The 17,793-nt window shown below is 40.8% G+C and overlaps 1 protein-coding gene across 1 annotated transcript in view; it reads right to left on the reverse strand.

The window, feature by feature from the left end:
* Positions 1-4,696: 4,696 nt before the first annotated feature.
* Positions 4,697-17,793, reverse strand: part of LOC134359838 (kelch-like protein 20) — a 42,654-nt gene continuing 29,557 nt past the window's right edge. The window contains exons 8-11 of the mRNA XM_063073564.1: positions 15,774-15,907; positions 12,419-12,627; positions 9,801-9,907; positions 4,697-5,984 (exon numbers count right to left, since the gene is read on the reverse strand). Coding sequence (XP_062929634.1) covers positions 5,900-5,984; positions 9,801-9,907; positions 12,419-12,627; positions 15,774-15,907 — 535 coding nt within the window. The 3' untranslated portion in view covers positions 4,697-5,899. The remainder of the gene's footprint in view (positions 5,985-9,800; positions 9,908-12,418; positions 12,628-15,773; positions 15,908-17,793) is intronic.

The following is a 17,793-nucleotide window of genomic DNA, read 5'->3' on the forward strand; positions in this document are numbered from 1 at the left end:
GCAGGATAATTTACTAATCAGTATGTCTTTGGACTGTGGGAGGAAACCCACATGGTCACAGGAATAACATATGAACTCCTTAAGAGGGTGCCAGAATTGAACTCTGAACTCCAGATTGCTCCGAACTGTGATAGCACTGCGTTACCATAGCAACGCCCCCACACCAGTAGTTTATCAGAATTATTACTAGAACATAGAAAATCTACAGTACATTACAGGCCCTTTGGCCCACAATGTTGTACTGACCATGTAACCATGTTCTAGCAAATGAACATGAAGATTCAGCATCTGGTGTAATACTTGGAAAAGAATAATTTAAAACAATTGAACCAGAGCCTGTATTGCATTAGTGTAATGCTTAATTATGTACTGCTGGATGCTGCTTCGTTTTAACAATGCTGTAGAGGATTGTAATGATCACCTACTTGTGCTTTGCAGTTCATATTGTAAATTTTAATGACATTTCTGTTGTAGAAAATCCAGCAGTAATGCCTTTTACTGGCTCTTCTGAGCAGAATGTGACACCTCTGACCAGCTACCTCTCTGACAAGTGGTTTCCGATGCTCCCCAGTGTGTTAGAAGACCAGCCTGGACAAAATCTTACAAGTTGTAAGGCTGTTCCAGTTCAACACAATGGGTTTGTCTTTCATTTCCCCCCCCCCCCTAAAATTTGAGATTGGTGTAAGATTCTTGGGTTTAACTGTTGTTAATCTCAGTTTTCCAGGGGGAATAGCAACTCAATTACCTCATCAGTCCTTCACTAATCTGGAGCCACAGGATATTGTTCAAGGTAAACTTCAATCATTGTGATGCAGCAAATTGAACAGCTTACTGTTGGCAATTTTCCCTCAAAATGAAGAGAATACTTTTTCACCCACTTGGTACCCTTGCTATCTCAGGAGTGTGCCCAAGATGGTAGCTGTGCCCCACTGCTCTCTATATGTCTTGTAGTTCCATACAATGACTGATAGCATATCTCTTATAAACAAAGTTCTCCTGGTTGAGATCTTCCAATTTCAGCATAGTGGCAGTAAGCACTGACAACCAGTTTCTGGCTTTGGTCACCTGCTTTCCCAATTCCCTTGCAGAGGCTTACTCGTACTTCCATCAGTACTCTTCTGAGGAGATGTATTCCATTTAAGACACCAGAAGGGAGTTGGCATGCATGGTACCACCAGCCCAATGGTGGTAAAAATCCAATTGTACCAGTGAATTTTGATGCACCTCCATCTAGTATGCACTCGTAGTATCTATTGAGTAATTGGTTGTCCATTGTATCCAATGACAGTTGAAACCTCCGCAGGGGAGGTTTTTAAAGTGGGGAAAAACTGTTGCACTGGGGCAGTTCCACTCTCTTGACCCTGAAGTCTGGGTCCAGTGGTATGAGTAGTCATGACAACTGGGGTTTTCCTTGAGTGCCATGGATGAACTTGACCGCCTTGTCAAGCCCTTCATTCTCCATAGAACATTGCAGAACCACCTTCCATGCTGTTGGATCTCACTGCTGATCTCATCTTCCCAGTCTGGTGAAGATGACTTTGCATGCTAGGACAGGCATGTCCCCATCTCACTGGGGTAAGAGGCCCACAAGGTACCCTCAGATAGTATAAGGGTGTCACATTTCCTACACCAATCTCCTATTCTGCTTTAACTTGTCAGTATCAACATCAAACTTGTGGAGATTTAATTCTTCCTCACCTGTATCCTGCAGAAATGCAGATATTTGCTGTATGTGCCTACCTGTCATCTTGAACATCCTCAACAGTGAATTTGTCAAGAAGGAAATGAATAAAGTAAGGGTGGAATGGGCAGAAAATTGTAATTCCATTTAAATTGCTTCACTTTTATCCAATGACCACATTTCTTTGAACTTGCCAATCCATTCAAACTAACATGTCAAGTACCTCCTGGTAAACATAATTGGAAAGAATCTTTAAATTTCCAGTGATTGGAGGGAAGTATGAGGGGATGTCAGAGGTGAGGTGTGTGTGTGCGCGCCAGGGGTGGTGGTGGAGGCAGATACATCAGTTATTTAAGTTCTTTGACTAGCATACAGATGATACAAAAATGGAGGGTTATGTAGGATATAAGGGTTAGATTGATTTTAGAGTAGGTTTAAGGTGCCATCGTTACATCATGGGCTGAAGGGCCTGTGCTGTAGTGTTCTATTTTCAGGGAGAAGGTAGAAGAATGGGGATGAGAGGGATAATTTATTACTGATCTGCTTTGAAGGAATGGCAGAGGAGACGCTGGGCTGAAAGGAGCAGAATTAGGCCATCTGTCTTGCTTTCAAATGTTCCATTTACACTGAGCAATGAGGCACAGGTTTTAGACTGGGCCTGTTGTATGGCAAATCCTGGGATTGGATATTGTCCATTTAACAGCTTTCCCTACAATGGGGGGGAAAAGAATCTAGGAATTCTCATTTCTGACATCTGTTTATACAAGCACCAGCCCTTGGTGTGTGCTACTACATAGATGATTCCCACTCTGCACACTACACAGAATAAATGTTTCAAATAGAACTCTCCACACTTTTCTCGTTGAGGGACACAGGATGCATTTCTCTCCATATTGGAGAACAGGATATGCTTTTCACCCCCTATCCATAGTTCAGTGTTAGCTTTGACACTAGATCCCTCAGTAGCTGTACAGCACAGAAATGAGTTCTCCCGTCTACCTTCAAGCACCCATCTAGAGTAAATCTGTTACTAGCACCATAGCTCTCGCTGTCTTTGCAATCCAAGTGCTCCTCTAGATACTTAAGTGTAACTTCCCATGCACTCCAGATTCCAGCAATCGGCTGGGTGGGGAAAATGTTTCTTGGATCCCTCTCAAAACAGCTTGATTAGAAATATTTGGATCAGATTCCCTCTGAACAAGTTTTTCTTTCCATAGATGCTGTCTAACCTGCAATGTTTCTGGCATTTTGTTTTTTTTTAGCATCTACAGTTTCTATTTTTCATCCACGAGTATAATCTGATCTTTTTTACTGCCAAATACTTATTGCCTCTCACCTAAAATCAAGTTCTAACTCGCAGTTGACCTTTATTCCCCTTCCTCAGGGGAGGTGTCACTCTCCACACCGCAGAACCATTTACCACTAAATACTTCTGTAAGTAATGCTTTGTGACTGCCTTCAAATACTGCTGTCAACTCCACTCAGTGACCACTTTATTAGGTACACCAGCTCTGGTTGTTAATGCAAACATCTAATCGGCCAATCACGTGGCACATCTCAATGCATAAACGGGAAGGAACGTCGACTCAGACCATGAGAGGCCTGCATTGGGCATTTTCATGCCTTACAAGGTGCAGATTGGAAGTCTGTGTGGGGTGACACTCCTCACACAGACACTAGAGTAATGTGTGATTAAGTGCCTTGCTCAAAGGCACAAACACACTGCCACAGCTGAGGCTCAAACTAGCGACCTTAAGATAACTAGACAAACACCTTAACCACTTGGCCACATGCCCAACACAAATGCATAAAAGCATGCAGACATGGTCAAGAGGTTTAGTAGTTGTTCAGATCAAACACCAGAATAGGGAAGAAATGTGATTTAGGTGACTTTGACTGTGGCATGATTGGTGCCAGATGGGTGGTTTGAGTATATCAAACTGCTGATCTGGGATTTTCATGCACGACAGTCTCAAGTTTATAGAGAATGGTGCGGTGGGGGAGAAGTTCAGTGAGTGGTAGTTCTGTGAGCAAAAAATGCTTTAATGAGAGAGGTCGGATGAGAATGGCCAGACTGGTTGAAGCTGACAGTAACTCTTAACCAGACATTACAACAGTGGTGTGCAGAAGAGCATCTCTGAATGCACAACACAAACCTTAAAGTGGATAGGCTACAGCAGCAGAAGATTCAGAACATGCACTGTGGCCACTTTGAGGTCCAGGAGGTAAAGTGGCCAATGAGTGTATCCTCTGCTCATTGATCTTGATGTTTTACCTGTATCACTAAGGGATTGTATATGCACCCAACTTTTAATGATCTTTGAATCAGAATTATGTGAAATTGTGGTTTCTTTTAAACTCATCACAGCTGACACAAGTTTGGTGACTTCTGCATCGACCATGGATCCAAATGGTTCTAACGACAGTTGGATTTCAGAAGCAAAACTAGCAACAGAAAAGTCATTTCCCATACCAGATTTTGATAGTCTGATGGCTGAGAATTGTTGGGAAACTGGCCCCAAGTGGAGACAACTGTGACATGATCAGCGTGCTGAAGAAACCACTGCAGTATGTGAACCTTTTACAACACATTTAATCTTGATTAATTAATGAATAACTAAGTCTCCTGGGCACTAGTTGACTTCTACTAGTGGTCTAACCAAGATGTAAATGCTTGATACAGTGACTACATGAATTAATCCAGCTTCATCTAGATGTGAATTCTGATTTACTTTTTATATAAAAAAAAATTAAGTTTGTGAAAGGGTATTCTACTGGATTATTTGAATGTTTTGAGGGAACCAGCTGTTTCTGGAACTTTGCTAGAGCAAACTGCTGTGCTTTAAGGGCTAAAAGCGATATTGCCTTGTTCTGATTATTTTCAATACTCATTTCTGAAGCTCAAACCTCCAGTATTGTAAAACTGGTTGTTGAAATAAAACTGAATCAATTGAGTAATAAGCTTGAGGTTCAAGTGTTTGTCAAACAAGGGTTCAGTTACTCCAAAACTGGTTTTCAACATGTCTGGTCTATTTTATTTAAATACTGTACAAGTCTTAAATATACAACCGCAAACATCTCTTACAATGTTTCAATTAAGCTTCTGGGTCATTAATCCATTACAATAGTAGTAGCATTCAATTAAATTTAATGGATACTTCATGTAGGGGTACAATGGAAATGCTAGAACTTAATGGGAAGTGAAGTGCATTAGCCCTGGAATTGGTTCCCAAAATTAAACTAATAGTCTTGTCTTGGAGCTACAATGATACGTGGAGATTTCACTACTTAGCTCTACAGCTGAGGTAGTAACTTGCAGCTGTTAAAGCTTGAAGAAACAGTTGCATGAAGATATTTAAAAGTAGTGCAAGTTTTAGTTACCAGCTGTAACTACACTATACCATTGTCTCAGGGCTAAACTTGTGCATAAAATCTAAAGCACTTGTGATTGAAACTGCAAGTTTAACATTGCACAGGATAACCGAATTCTTGGTTTTGGTTAACTTGTGGAAATCCGACCATACGTTTATCTAGCCAGTCGTGCTCTTTTAATGCAACCCTCACTTATTTGACCTCCGGGGGAAAATAAATTGAGTTAGGCATGACAGCTGAATTAAAGCTCAAATATAAAAGTGGACTGGCAAAGTTTAACACAATCCTGTCTTGCTTTACTTCTACTAGTGCAAGCTTGCACATTTGCTTGTATTCAATGAGTTGGATGTACTGCATAATAGTATTTTAATAGATTTGTAATGCTTATTAGAATCACCATCTTGATTTTAATGCAAACTTTTGTCCAAAGCACAGTGCTCCCCTGATTATACTGACTTTCCTGTGCCTTTCTCAATGTTGTGCTGTTAACCTTTGCCTATAAAGAGCATTCAGCTATTATTTTCTTTGCAAGCTGCATAGACTGTGCTGGTTATAAGGCGTTCAGCTGCCATGATGTTATTTCAAAAGCTTATAAATCGAGCATCTTTAAGAGTTGGTTAATTTAAGGCCACTGGTTTCATTTCTCTAAGATTAATTGGATGCCTCTACTTATTCCTATTAGAAATAGAAATGAAATGCCCATAGAAACATTAAAATGTACAAGTTTGCTTCATACCCAACTTGTTCCAGCAGGTACTCTTCCAGCAGATGGCATTTAAATGGACAGTCCAGTGCCTGGTGATGAATGGTAACAACAAGCATACCAATCCTTTGGGAAGTGTCAGTTCACCAAATGTGGGACTCGCATTGTGTCATTTTCACCACTCCAACCCCACCACCAAGGCGTCTGTAGTTCATACTTCCGAATAATCTGAAATTGGGACAGTGTTTGATCCAACATGCAATGAGTAGGTGGAGAAAAAATAGGTCTTTACATTATCTCAATAACATTTCGTTTTCTATAGCACTTCAAATGGGCAGTGGATTTGTTGATTTAGTTTCTTTGTCTAGAGGAGTAGGTGTTAAATTAAGACCATAAGACATAGGAGCAGAATTAGGTCATTCGGCCCATCGAGTCTGCTCTGCCATTTAATCATGGCTGATCCTTTTTACCACTCAGACCCACTCCTCAGCCTTCTCCCTGTAACTTTTGATGCCATGTCCAATCAAGACCCTATCAAGCTCTGCCTTAAATGTGCCCAATGACCTGGCCTCCACAGCTGCCTGTGGTAATAAATTCACCACCCTCTGGCTAAAAGTATCTCTGCACCTGTTTTAAATGGACACCCCTCTATCCTAAGGATGTGCCCTTTTGTCCTAGACTCTCCCACCATGGGAAACATCCTTTCCACATCTACTCTGTCTAGGCCTTTCAACATTTGAAAGGTTTCAATGAGATTTTTCTCCCCCTCCCCCCCCACCCATCCTTCTGAATTCCAGCAAGTACAGACCCAGAGCCATCAAACACTCCTTATATGATAATCCTTTCATTCCCAGAATCATCCTTGTGAACCTCCTGAACTCTCTCCAATGCCAGCACATCTTTTCTTGGAGGAGCCCAAACCTGTTCACAATTCTCAAGCTGAGGCCTCACAAGTGCCTTATAAAGCATTGCATCCCTACTCTTGTATTCTAGACCTCTTGAAAAGAATGCTAACATTGCATTTGCCTTCCTCACCACTGCCTTGACCTGCAAATTAACCTTTAGGGTGTTCTGCATGAGGACTCCCAAGTCCTTTTGCATCTCAGATTCCTGGATTTTCTCCCCATTTATTTCTACTACCATAGTGCATGACCATGCATTGTCCAACATTGTATTTCATTTGCCACTCTTGCCCATTCTCCTAATCCAAGTCCTTCTGCAGCCTGTTTCCTCAACACTACCTGCCCCCTCCACCAATCTTTGTATCATCTGTACACTTGGCAATAAAGCCATCTATTCCATCATCTAAATCATTGATAGAGCATAAGAAGCAGTCCCAACACTAACCCCTGCAGTACACCACTTGTCACTAGCAGCCAACCAGAAAAGGATCCTTTTATTCCCACTCGCTACCTCCTACCAATCAGCCAATGCTCTAACCGTGCCAGTAACTTTCCTGTAATACCATGGACTCTTAACTTGGTAAGCAGCCTCATGTAGGGCACCTTGTCAAAGGCCTTCTGAATGTCCAAACATCCACTGCATCCTTTTATCTAACCTATGTGTAATCTACTCAAAGAATTTCAATAGGTTTGTCAGGCAAGATTTTCCCTCGGAAACCATGCTGACTTCATATCCTATCCTGTCCTGTGTTAAAGTACTCCATAACCACCTCCTTGACAATTGACTCCAACAGCTTCCCAACCTCTGAGGTCAGGCTAACTGGTCTAAAATTTCATTTCTGCTGTTCTTTTCCTTAGAGTGGAGTGACATTTGCAATTTTCCAGTTCTCTGGCACCATGCCAGAGTCCAATGATTTTTGGAAGATAATTTCTAATGCTTCCACAATCTCTACCACTACCTCTTTCAGAACCTTAGGATGCAGTTAATCTGCTCCGGGTGACTTGTGTACCCCTGGTGCTCAAAAAGCTGAAAGATTTTTCTCCCTTGTAACAGTAACTGCACTCACTTCTCTTCCCTCCCTCTTCAACACCTGGTACACTGCTAGTGTCTTCCACAGTGAAGACTGGTGCAAAGTACTCAGTTAGTTCATCAGTCATTTCTGACCTCTGCTATTATTTCTCCAGCTTCATTTTCTAGCAGTCCTATATCCACTCACAGCTCTTAATATTTTTTAAATACTTAGAAAAAGCTTTGATATCCTGTCTTCCCACTAATTTTTGCTTTGTATGCCCTCTCTTTTGCTTTTCCAGTAGCTTTGACTTCCTTTGTCAGCCATGGTTGTACTATTTTGCCATTTGAGTATTTCTTTGTTTTTGGAATACCTCTATCCTGCACCTTTCTCATTTTTCCCAGAACCACTCACTACTGCTGCTCTATTGTCATTGCTGCCAGCATCTCCTTCCAATTCACTTTGGCTAACTCCTCTCCCATACCACTGTCATTTCCTTTACTCCACTGAAATACGCCAGACTTACTTTCTCCTGATCAAATTTCAAGTTGAACTCAATTGTATTGTGATCGCTGTCTCCTAGGGGCTCTTTTGCCTCAAGTTTCCTAATTGCCTCCAGTTCATTACACAACACTCAATCCAGAATAGCTGATCCCCTAGTAGACTCAACAACAAACTGCTCTTAAAAAGCAATCTCATGAGATCCATTACCAACCTGATTTTTCTCAATTGACCTGCATGCTGAAATCTCCCATGACCACCATAAACATTGCCCTTTTGACATGCCTTTTCTATCTCCTGTTGTAATCTATGGTCCATAATCCCAGCTCTGTTGGGAGGCCTGTTAATAACTGCCATCAGGGTCCTTGCAGTTTCTTAGCTCGACCCCCAAGGATTCACCATCCTCCAGTCCTCTGTCACATCTTTGTACTGACTTGATGCCATTCTGTTTACCAGCAGAGCCACGCACCACCCCCCCCCCCACCCCAACCTTCTGCTGACCTTCCTGTCCCTCCAATGCAATGTGCAACCTTGGACATTCAGCTCCCAGCTACAATTGTCCTTCAGCTATGACTCCGTAATGGCTGCAACATAATGCCTGACAATCTGTAATAGTGCAACAAGATAATCTTGTACTCATGCATTGAGATATAACACCAAGCACTGTACTTGTTACCACCTTTGAAGCCGCATCCTTAATGCACTGGTACTCGTGCTGCTGGCTGCAGTTTTTTTTTCCCTATCCTGACGTCTGACTGCATGCTATCTTTGCTTTTTTAACCATCCATCCTGTCTTGAGTCCCTTCACTCTGGTTCCCACCCCACTCCCCCACCAAATTAAGATATGCAAAGGGTGGTAATCTGTCTCATAGGTTTAGCAATTAAACTAACACAATCCAGAACTTGCATTGGGTTTGTTTAAACTATAAGGCATGCAAGGTGGTTTGATATTTTAATGGAATTAAGTGAACAAGATGGCTTCACACTCTGTAAGTATGTAGACATCCTGAACTCCTTTTCTGAATTTGAGTTCTTCTGCAAGAAGCTGCCACTTCAAGCTGTGTTAATTGGGATATGGGTTTCCTTGCTCTTACAATAAGGTATCAACCCCATTTACTGTTTTCTGTTTACCATAATGGCTGTATCAGCTGAAGGCTTATCAGGCTAAACACCATCTGACCTCCTGGATGTAACAAGTAGTACTTCAAGTGGCATTTTCAAAAGCAGAATACCTCTCATTTCTGTATCATGTGAAATCCCAGCCATTTTATATATAGAACAGTAACCATGCTATATTGGATGAAATCAGCTGCAATTAAGATCAAATCCACTAGCAGTTCATTCTATGCTCTCACCAACCACCACCCTTGCCCTGTGCCCTCTCATTCTTGTCTTGCCAAGGTTAAGGGTGAAATATTTTTTAGGGGAGCCAGAAGATAGTGGAAGGAACTACCAGCAGAAGTGATTTCAGCATTTAAGGGAAGTTTGGATAAGTACATGGATGACACAGAGCCATGGACAATGTGTGGGTCAAGGGATTAGGCAGAATATCAGTTTAGCACAGATTGGATGGACGGAAGGCTCTGATTCTAAGCTGTAGTGTTCTATGACTCGATAAGATTTGTTTATACCTCCATGTGTTTGCATCGGGGTCAAACACTTCAACGGTTTTTAAATAGGTCGTGCCATCAAAGCCACCAACAGCCATCAGAAGTCCATTTACAACTGCAAGCCCAACCTGTATGGAGGAGTAAACAAGACACTTAATTGTCAGAAACATCAGCATTTACTTTATCATTTCTGATAAAACCCACTTGGATAACACTTGGGTATCTTATAAGTGTGTGCTATTGTATATCAATTTGCTCAATGCAGGTACTGTAGTGTACCAGAATTTGGCAACTTTTATAGAAACAAATTCTGTTACCTGGTGGGTAATTAGCATTCTATATTTCCCCCAAGTTGAAGTGTCACGGTAGCATAACAGTCAGCGCAACGTTTCACAGCCGCAGCTCTAAGAGGGGGGTTTGATTTTCTGCTGCTGTCTGTAGGGAGTTTGTACGTTCTCCCTGTAATTGCACTGGTACATTCCGGTGCTCCAGTTTCCTCCCCCATTACGATGATGTACCAGTAGGGTTAGTAAATTGTGGATGTGTTCAGCTGCTGCTGGAAGCGTGGCACCACTTGCATCCTGGCCAGCACAATCAATTTGACACGCATGATGCATTTCACTGTGTGTTTTGATGTACGTGTGACAAAGTTAGTCTAATCCAAACCTGAGGTGCATGCTTTTGAAGTACTTTTTTCAAAAGTGTCAGTGTTCACTGTGCTAGTGCAAACAATTTGTTCATTATGCTGACACCATCAGCAAGGCGTCACAGGAAGGAAGCCACCCTTCTGTAAATCTAAAACTTACCTTCTCATTAGAATCAAGTTATTCTGCCTAGTGCACCACAGGTCAACAATAACTTCAATTATAAAGACTTGTAAAAGAGCACAATGACCAAAGCTACCCCCTCACCCCCCACCCCGTTCTGAGTGGAGGAAAGAGGCAATAAGGCAGAGAGTTGGGAGGTGGACTTCTAGGACCTTCAGCGGCCAAATGCCTTAATGGTAGATGGTCAATATGAGAGAATGCAATTATCTCAGAGGTCTAAAGGGCTAGAGGAAACTGGACAAGGAACTGGAAAATGGGGTGAGATTATGAGTAGAACCCTGGTGTGAGCTATAGTGTGGACAGCAGCTTTTTTTGATCTCAAGTATGTGGTGGGCAGAACAAAAGAAGCTAGCAGGTTGTTGGAATATTCAAGCCTCAAGGACAAAAATGTATAGGTGAATGTTTCATTGTAGATAGTGATAGAAATTTTGAGGAAATTACAAGCAGGGTAGATAAAGGAGATGTAATGGATGTGGTGTATTTAGATTTTCAGAAGACCTTTGACAAGGAACTGGACAGGAGGCTGCTTCACAAGATAAGAACCCATGGAATTGGAAGGAAGTTACTAGCATAGGTGGAACATTGGCTGGTCGGCAGAAAACAGAGTGGGAATAAAGGGATCCTATTCTGGTTGGTTGTCGGTTACCAGTGGAATTCCACAGGGGTTGGTGTTGGGACCGCTGCTTTTTACAATGTATGTTAATGATTTGGACTATGAGATTAATAGATTTGTGGCTAAATTTGCAGATGATACAAAGGTAGATGGAGGAATGGGTAGTGTTGAGGAAACAGAGCCTGCAGAGAGACTTAGATAGTTTAGGGGAATGGGCAGAGAAGTGGCAAGTGAAATATAACGTTGGAAAGTGTATGGTCATGCACTTCGGTGTAAGAAATAAATGGGCAGACTATTTAGATGGAGAGAAAATTCAAAATGCTGAGATGCAAAGGAACTTGGGAGTCATTGTGCAGGATACCCTAAAGGTTAACCTCCAGGTTGAGTTGGTGGTGAAGAAGGTATTCATTTCTAAAGGTATAGAATATAAGAGCAGAGATGTGATGTTGAGGCTCTATAAGGCACTCGTGAGACCACACTTGGAGTACTGTGTGCAGTTTTGGGCTCCATATTTTTTGAAAGGATATACTGACATCGGAGAGGGTTCAGAGAAGATTCATGAGAATGATTCCAGGAATGAAAGGGTTACCGTATGAGGAACGTCCGGCAGCTCTTGGGCTGTATTCCCTGGAGTTCAGGAGAATGAGGGGGGATCTCATAGAAACATTCTGAATATTAAAAGGCCTGAACAGATTAGATATGGAAAAGTTATTTCCCATGGTAGGGGAGCCTAGGATGAGAAGGCATGACTTCAGGATTGAAGGATGTCCATTTAGAACAGAGATGCCAAGAAATTACTTTATTCAGAGTATGGTAAATCTGTGGAATTTGTTGCCACAAGTGGCTGTGGAGGCCAAGTCATTAGGTGCATTTAAGGTAGAGATAGACGGCATCAAAGGGTATGAGGAGAAGGCAGGGGAGCAGGGATGACTGGAAGAATTGGATCAGCCATGATTGAATGGCAGAGCAAACTCAATGGGCCGAATGGCCCTCTTCTGCTCCTATATCTTATAGTCTTAACTAGTTTTAGTGAGATTTGGATACATGGTCCATACCTCATCAAATATTGTATAATACCAAAATAGTGAACAGACGAACAAATCGGGTTAGACAGAGGACGTTGCTTGGATTAATGGCAGTTACTTTCCAATGTTCAGTCTCAATTCTAACACTTACACACAATTTTAGTATTCACTTACTCCACTGCGTCTGGAAGTCATAGCAACCACTGGAGACCATTGACTGGTCCGAAGGTTGTATCGCTCAGCACTGCTGAGCTCTGTTGTGTCATCACGTCCCCCCACTGCGTAGATCATGTCCTGGAAGACAGCACAGCCAAGATGTTTCCGTCTTGTTCCCATAGGTGGACAAGGAGACCAACGGTTCTCCTGAGGAATGAAACGTTCAACTGGAAAGTACATGAACCCAAACAACAATGTCAGTGCAGTAAATGAGCAAAACAGGCTTTGTGTATATTTTTGTTTGGTAGCTCACATAATTTTAATTTTTTTTCAGTTGCACATTACTTGAGGTTTGCCCTAGGTATTCGCAAAGATGCCAGTTGCTTTTCTGCTATATATTAAAAAAACTATTCAAACAAGAAAATAATCTCATCAAAGGCTGGCTTTATATATAGAGGACTAGGATCAGCACAGAAGTTTTACAAGAGGTTGGACTAGAGTAGTTTAAGCAATTCCAGGCACATGAAAAATATCCTGAAAGATATAAAAATATAACAGAGGGAGGAAGTACAAGGAACGATAACTGGTATTAAATTACAACTTTCAAGATGACTTCCTCTGATAAACTAAAGTATGCTTTAGAGTTTAATGGATTAAAATGTGACTTGATTTCATTTCAAGACATTAAGGGGAACTTCATGTGTTGGAAAGAAATTGTTTCTGCAGGTTGGAAAACCCAAGCCTTGTCTTTCAAGAGCAGGCAAGAAAGACTTCTTCCCACAGCTGGAGGTGGAATTCTGGAACTATCTTCTGCAAACCATCGATTATAGCACCATCAGTCAATTGAAAATTTGAGAATAATAGCTTCTATTTATTTTAAATATTGTGAGGGATTCTGAATAAAAGATATACAGTGTTGAAATTACAGATCAGCTTTGATCTCATCAAATAGGGGAAAAACAGTTTTACATCCATTCCCATTACCCAAAGCATTCTATTTAAGCAGAGGTTGTTGAGACTCCACACAGCTGCAAAGTCTTTCATGCTGTCTAAGGCATACTGTCAATTTCTACACTGAAAAGTCCGAGGTTTCCCTGAGTTTCATAATTTATTTAGGCAGTAGCTCTCTGTCTAAGGCTGGGGTCCACAGACTCCTCAGTTAATGGTAGAGGTCCATGACATTTAAAAAAGTTGTGATCTCTTGGTCTAACGCTTCTCCCTCCACTCCTTCCATAACTCATCTCCTTCCTCATGTCTCACCGACCAAAGCTGGTTTCTATACAACTTCCTCTGACTCAGTCTAAACGTACCAAATTGTGTAGATTTCCATATCCCTCTACAAATCTATTAACATCGCATTTCTTTAACTATAAGATCTGGTTCTAAAATCCATCTAAAACAGGCTCTATGAACTTATCAACAGGTTTCAAAAAACTTCAGACTGTGTTTTGGGATGCCCAGAGAAAATAATCCTGTGGTTTCCTTTTGTTCTCAAGTTCTTTTTCTGGCAGTAGACCACGATATTGACTCCCCCACAGGTTGATAAGATCTTGATTAGTAAAAGCCTCAAAAGTTATGGGGAGAAGGCTAGAGAATGGGGTTGAAAGGGAAAATAAATCAGCCGTGATCAAATGGAGGAGCAGACTTGATGGGCTGAATGGCTTAATTATGCTCCTGAGTTTCATATTCCTATATCTTTACCTGTGAAGAAAAATTACTTATTTTGGGGACTGCGGAATTCAAAGAAATGTAGAGCCTAAGGATGCAGCTTCTTGGAGGCTCACTACCAATTCATTGTCAGGACCAGAGGACCAGAAACCTGTCCAAGACCACCTGTACCAGTGAGAGGGAAACTAGACATGAAATGAGACTGGGTATCGCAACCCAAGTATAGGTGGATCCAACACTATAGCTCTAAACCTCCCATGAGTTTAGCAAGAATTACCACTGAACCAACAAAAGTTGGTATAGGAGTTGAATAAGTGTCAAAAGATATTGGATCAAGTCTAGATTCACGCTGTGTCTAATCTGAAGTACAGAAGACAACCTATACTTCCAGAGTACTCTTTGAATGCCTGAACTTTGAAGTAAAACCAGAAAAAAGCTGCGTATTTTGGCTGGACTGTTGTGACGCTTCTATTCTTGTTTTCTCACTCTCATAGTAAGGTGCAAAAATTTAAACTAACAAAAAACTTGGTCACATGTGCATCGAAACATTGAAACACCCAGTGAAATGCGTTGTTTGCATCACATCATATCAATGAGGATTATCCTAGCGGTAGCCCACAGGAGTCACCACGCCAAGGTAATGTAATTTTTTTGCACGACGCTATTACAGCTTGGGACGTTGCAGAGCTCGGAGTTTAATTCCAGCGCTGCCTGTAAGGAGTCTCTGTACGTCCTCCCCGTGGAATGAGTGGGTTTTGCCCGGGTGCTCCAGTTTCCTTCCAATCCAAAGACATATTGGGTAGATTAACTGGTAAATTGTCCTGTGATTAGGTTAGGGTAAAATCGGGATTGTGCGGTCGCTGGAGTAGTGTGACTCAAAGGGCCTACTCCACACTGTTTTGCCAAGTATAGGACGCCCACGATTCACCAGCACTAACCGTACACCTTTGGAACGTGAGAGGAAACCGAAGTTCTGGGAGAAAATCCACATGGCATGGGAAGAACATACAAACTCCTTACAGGCAGTGGCGAGAATTGAATCCCGATCGGTGATTGTTGATGCTGTAAAGCTACAGTGCTGCCCCAGATAATGTTCACGTTATTCAAAAAAACTGACAAGACAAGCGGTTATATAAGCTGTATGAATGGAAATGGTTCGCTGAAGTTGCATATTAAGAATCTTAAGACTTTGGTTACTTAAGGTCATATCACTTTTCCAATACATTTACAGGCTTATAACGTTATCTTAGAATTCATAGTCATGTGACATGAAATGAACTAAATCAGGATAAAATGCTCAAAACTTATGCAACATTTTAATATCACCCGTTGAAGCAGGAACATGTGATCAGATCAACACCCCTTGAATTCCTCGTTTACTAGTATTATACTATTTTTCCATTCGATTTACACCATTTACAATCTGAATAAAACAAGTTAACAGTTATTTAAGGCCATTTACCCACACAGCAAGGATGAACAATTAAGTTCCTTTCAGATACCAGTTGAAGGGAATATCATGTTCTTCCTGATCTTTGTAGGGAAAATGTTCCTTTTCCATCTTCATTGCCTACCAGAGCCTGTCGACATTGGCTTTAGAACAATGCACTATTCTTCTGCTACTTCTACAGATGCTTGGACCAGTCTAATGCACAATGACAACTGTTCACTGGCTTTAGAAGGAATCCATTCCCAATAACATTACCTGTATTCAATGGAGATGTTCCATCAGAGCCCCCTGTAGCATAAAGATGTCCACCAAGAACTGCCACAGCTACCCCGAGACGACGAGTACTCATAGGTGCTACTCTCATCCATTTATTTTCCTTAGGATCAAACCTGGTAAGATAAATGTGCTACAAATCAGATTTCCTCTATAAATCTCAGCGTATCAAGTCCAACAAGTCGTCTTCTTCTGCCACTGCATTTTCTACCAATTGTTTCACCTTTTGAATGTTTTTTTTCCTAGATTTCCACTAGCCTTCTGGCAGTCTTTGAGTTCATTTTTTACTTGAGCCTAGACTAAGTGCTGCCAAGTATGTGGGTGTAAAGAACATAATGATCAAGTCCAATTTATTCCAACAAAGGAAATTCAGTAATGCTCACAGGATAGATATCAGGCACATGGCCTTAATTTGTTTCCTCCCTCCAAGCTTGGAAGTTACATCCTTTATAGAAATAATGCTATGATATAATGAAATGATACAAACAACGAGTCCTGACGAAGGGTCTTGGCCTGAAATGTCGACTGTACCTCTTCCTAGAGATGCTGCCTGGCCTGCTGCTTTCACCAGCAACTCTAATGTGTGTTGCATGAAATGATACAAGTTGGTTCTCTCCTTGTATGTATGACTGAGCCACAAGCTTGAACCCTTGGAAGAAATTCTAATGTCTGTTTTCTAAAAATATGTCATATATGTTATATCTTTTAACTTGACTTCCTTCCACTTCCCCACCTTCTTATTCTGACATCTTCCCCCTTCCTTTCCAGTCCTGAAGGGACCCAGCCCCAAATGTTGACCGTTCATTCCTTTCCATAGATGCTGCCTGACCTGCTGAGTTCCTCCATCACTTTGTGTATGTTGCTCTAGATTTCCAGCATCTGCAGAATCTCTTGTGTCATATATCCATATTTAATTTAAACAGAAAATTCATAATGGGTTTACCACAGAATAGTATCAGGCACAACAATGAAATCCACGGTGTTCAGTTTGTCCTCTCACTAGTACACATCATCACAAAGTGGCCAAAGGTTGTTTAAAATGAGAGAAAGTAAACATGATTTGAGAGGAACATATATACAGTATTTCAAAAACAAAGGATAAGAACAAATGTAAAAAAATCATTGTATTTCAGTCAGAGGGGTGAATCTATGGAACAGTTGTAGTGAGAATTTAAAAATATGCACCACACTTAACAAGTTTAAAAAATTATTTTAAAATAATTTAATGAACAAATATAAAATACATGTTTTAAAATGAATGGGAGTAATGTAAATAAATGATACTTGGAATTGGATTTTGTGTTAAAAGATTATGAAATTTTTTGCTTTGATGTGATGATTGATGCCAAATATGTCGTTGTAAGAGGGGTAGGCGTAATAAGCTGTAGCTTCAGCCTACACCCTTTCGGTCTGTTTTAAAGAATATCTATGTTTTTTTGTTGTAATTTTGCCCAAATAAAAAAAATCTTTTAAAAAAAATCTCCTTATCTAATCACTCAGGATCTGGGTAAAAGTTGGCAAGGATGCTGCAAGAATTTAAAAGGATACAGAGATCAACAATGCTGAAAAATTTACTGTTAGTTGTCCAGCCAGCTTCTTCATATTGTAGAATTATCACATTTATCCATACAGACCTGTTACACTATTCATTGGGATCGTGGCTGATCTGCAATCTAACTTCATATGGCCTTCTTCAACCAGATACCTTTGGTGATAACAAAGACTTATCATTGCAAATTTTAAAATTAATTTTTTAATGTCAAATGATATTTGCAGAAGAGAATTCCAAACTTTTACCTTTCATAGGTAGTGATATTTCTTAATTTCACTCTCAAAAGGCCTTATTTTAATTCCAGAATTCTGTCCCTAGTCCTTTTTTCCCTAACCCAGAAGAAGTAGTTTCTCAATATTCATTCTATCAATTCCCTATAATAACTTAAAGAAACCATTTCAATCCCAAGGAATAAGTATCTACTTTGCTTAACTCTTTCTGCTCAGTGTT

This window comes from Mobula hypostoma, chromosome 21 (genome assembly GCF_963921235.1).
Source record: "Mobula hypostoma chromosome 21, sMobHyp1.1, whole genome shotgun sequence".
NCBI lineage: Eukaryota > Metazoa > Chordata > Chondrichthyes > Myliobatiformes > Myliobatidae > Mobula > Mobula hypostoma.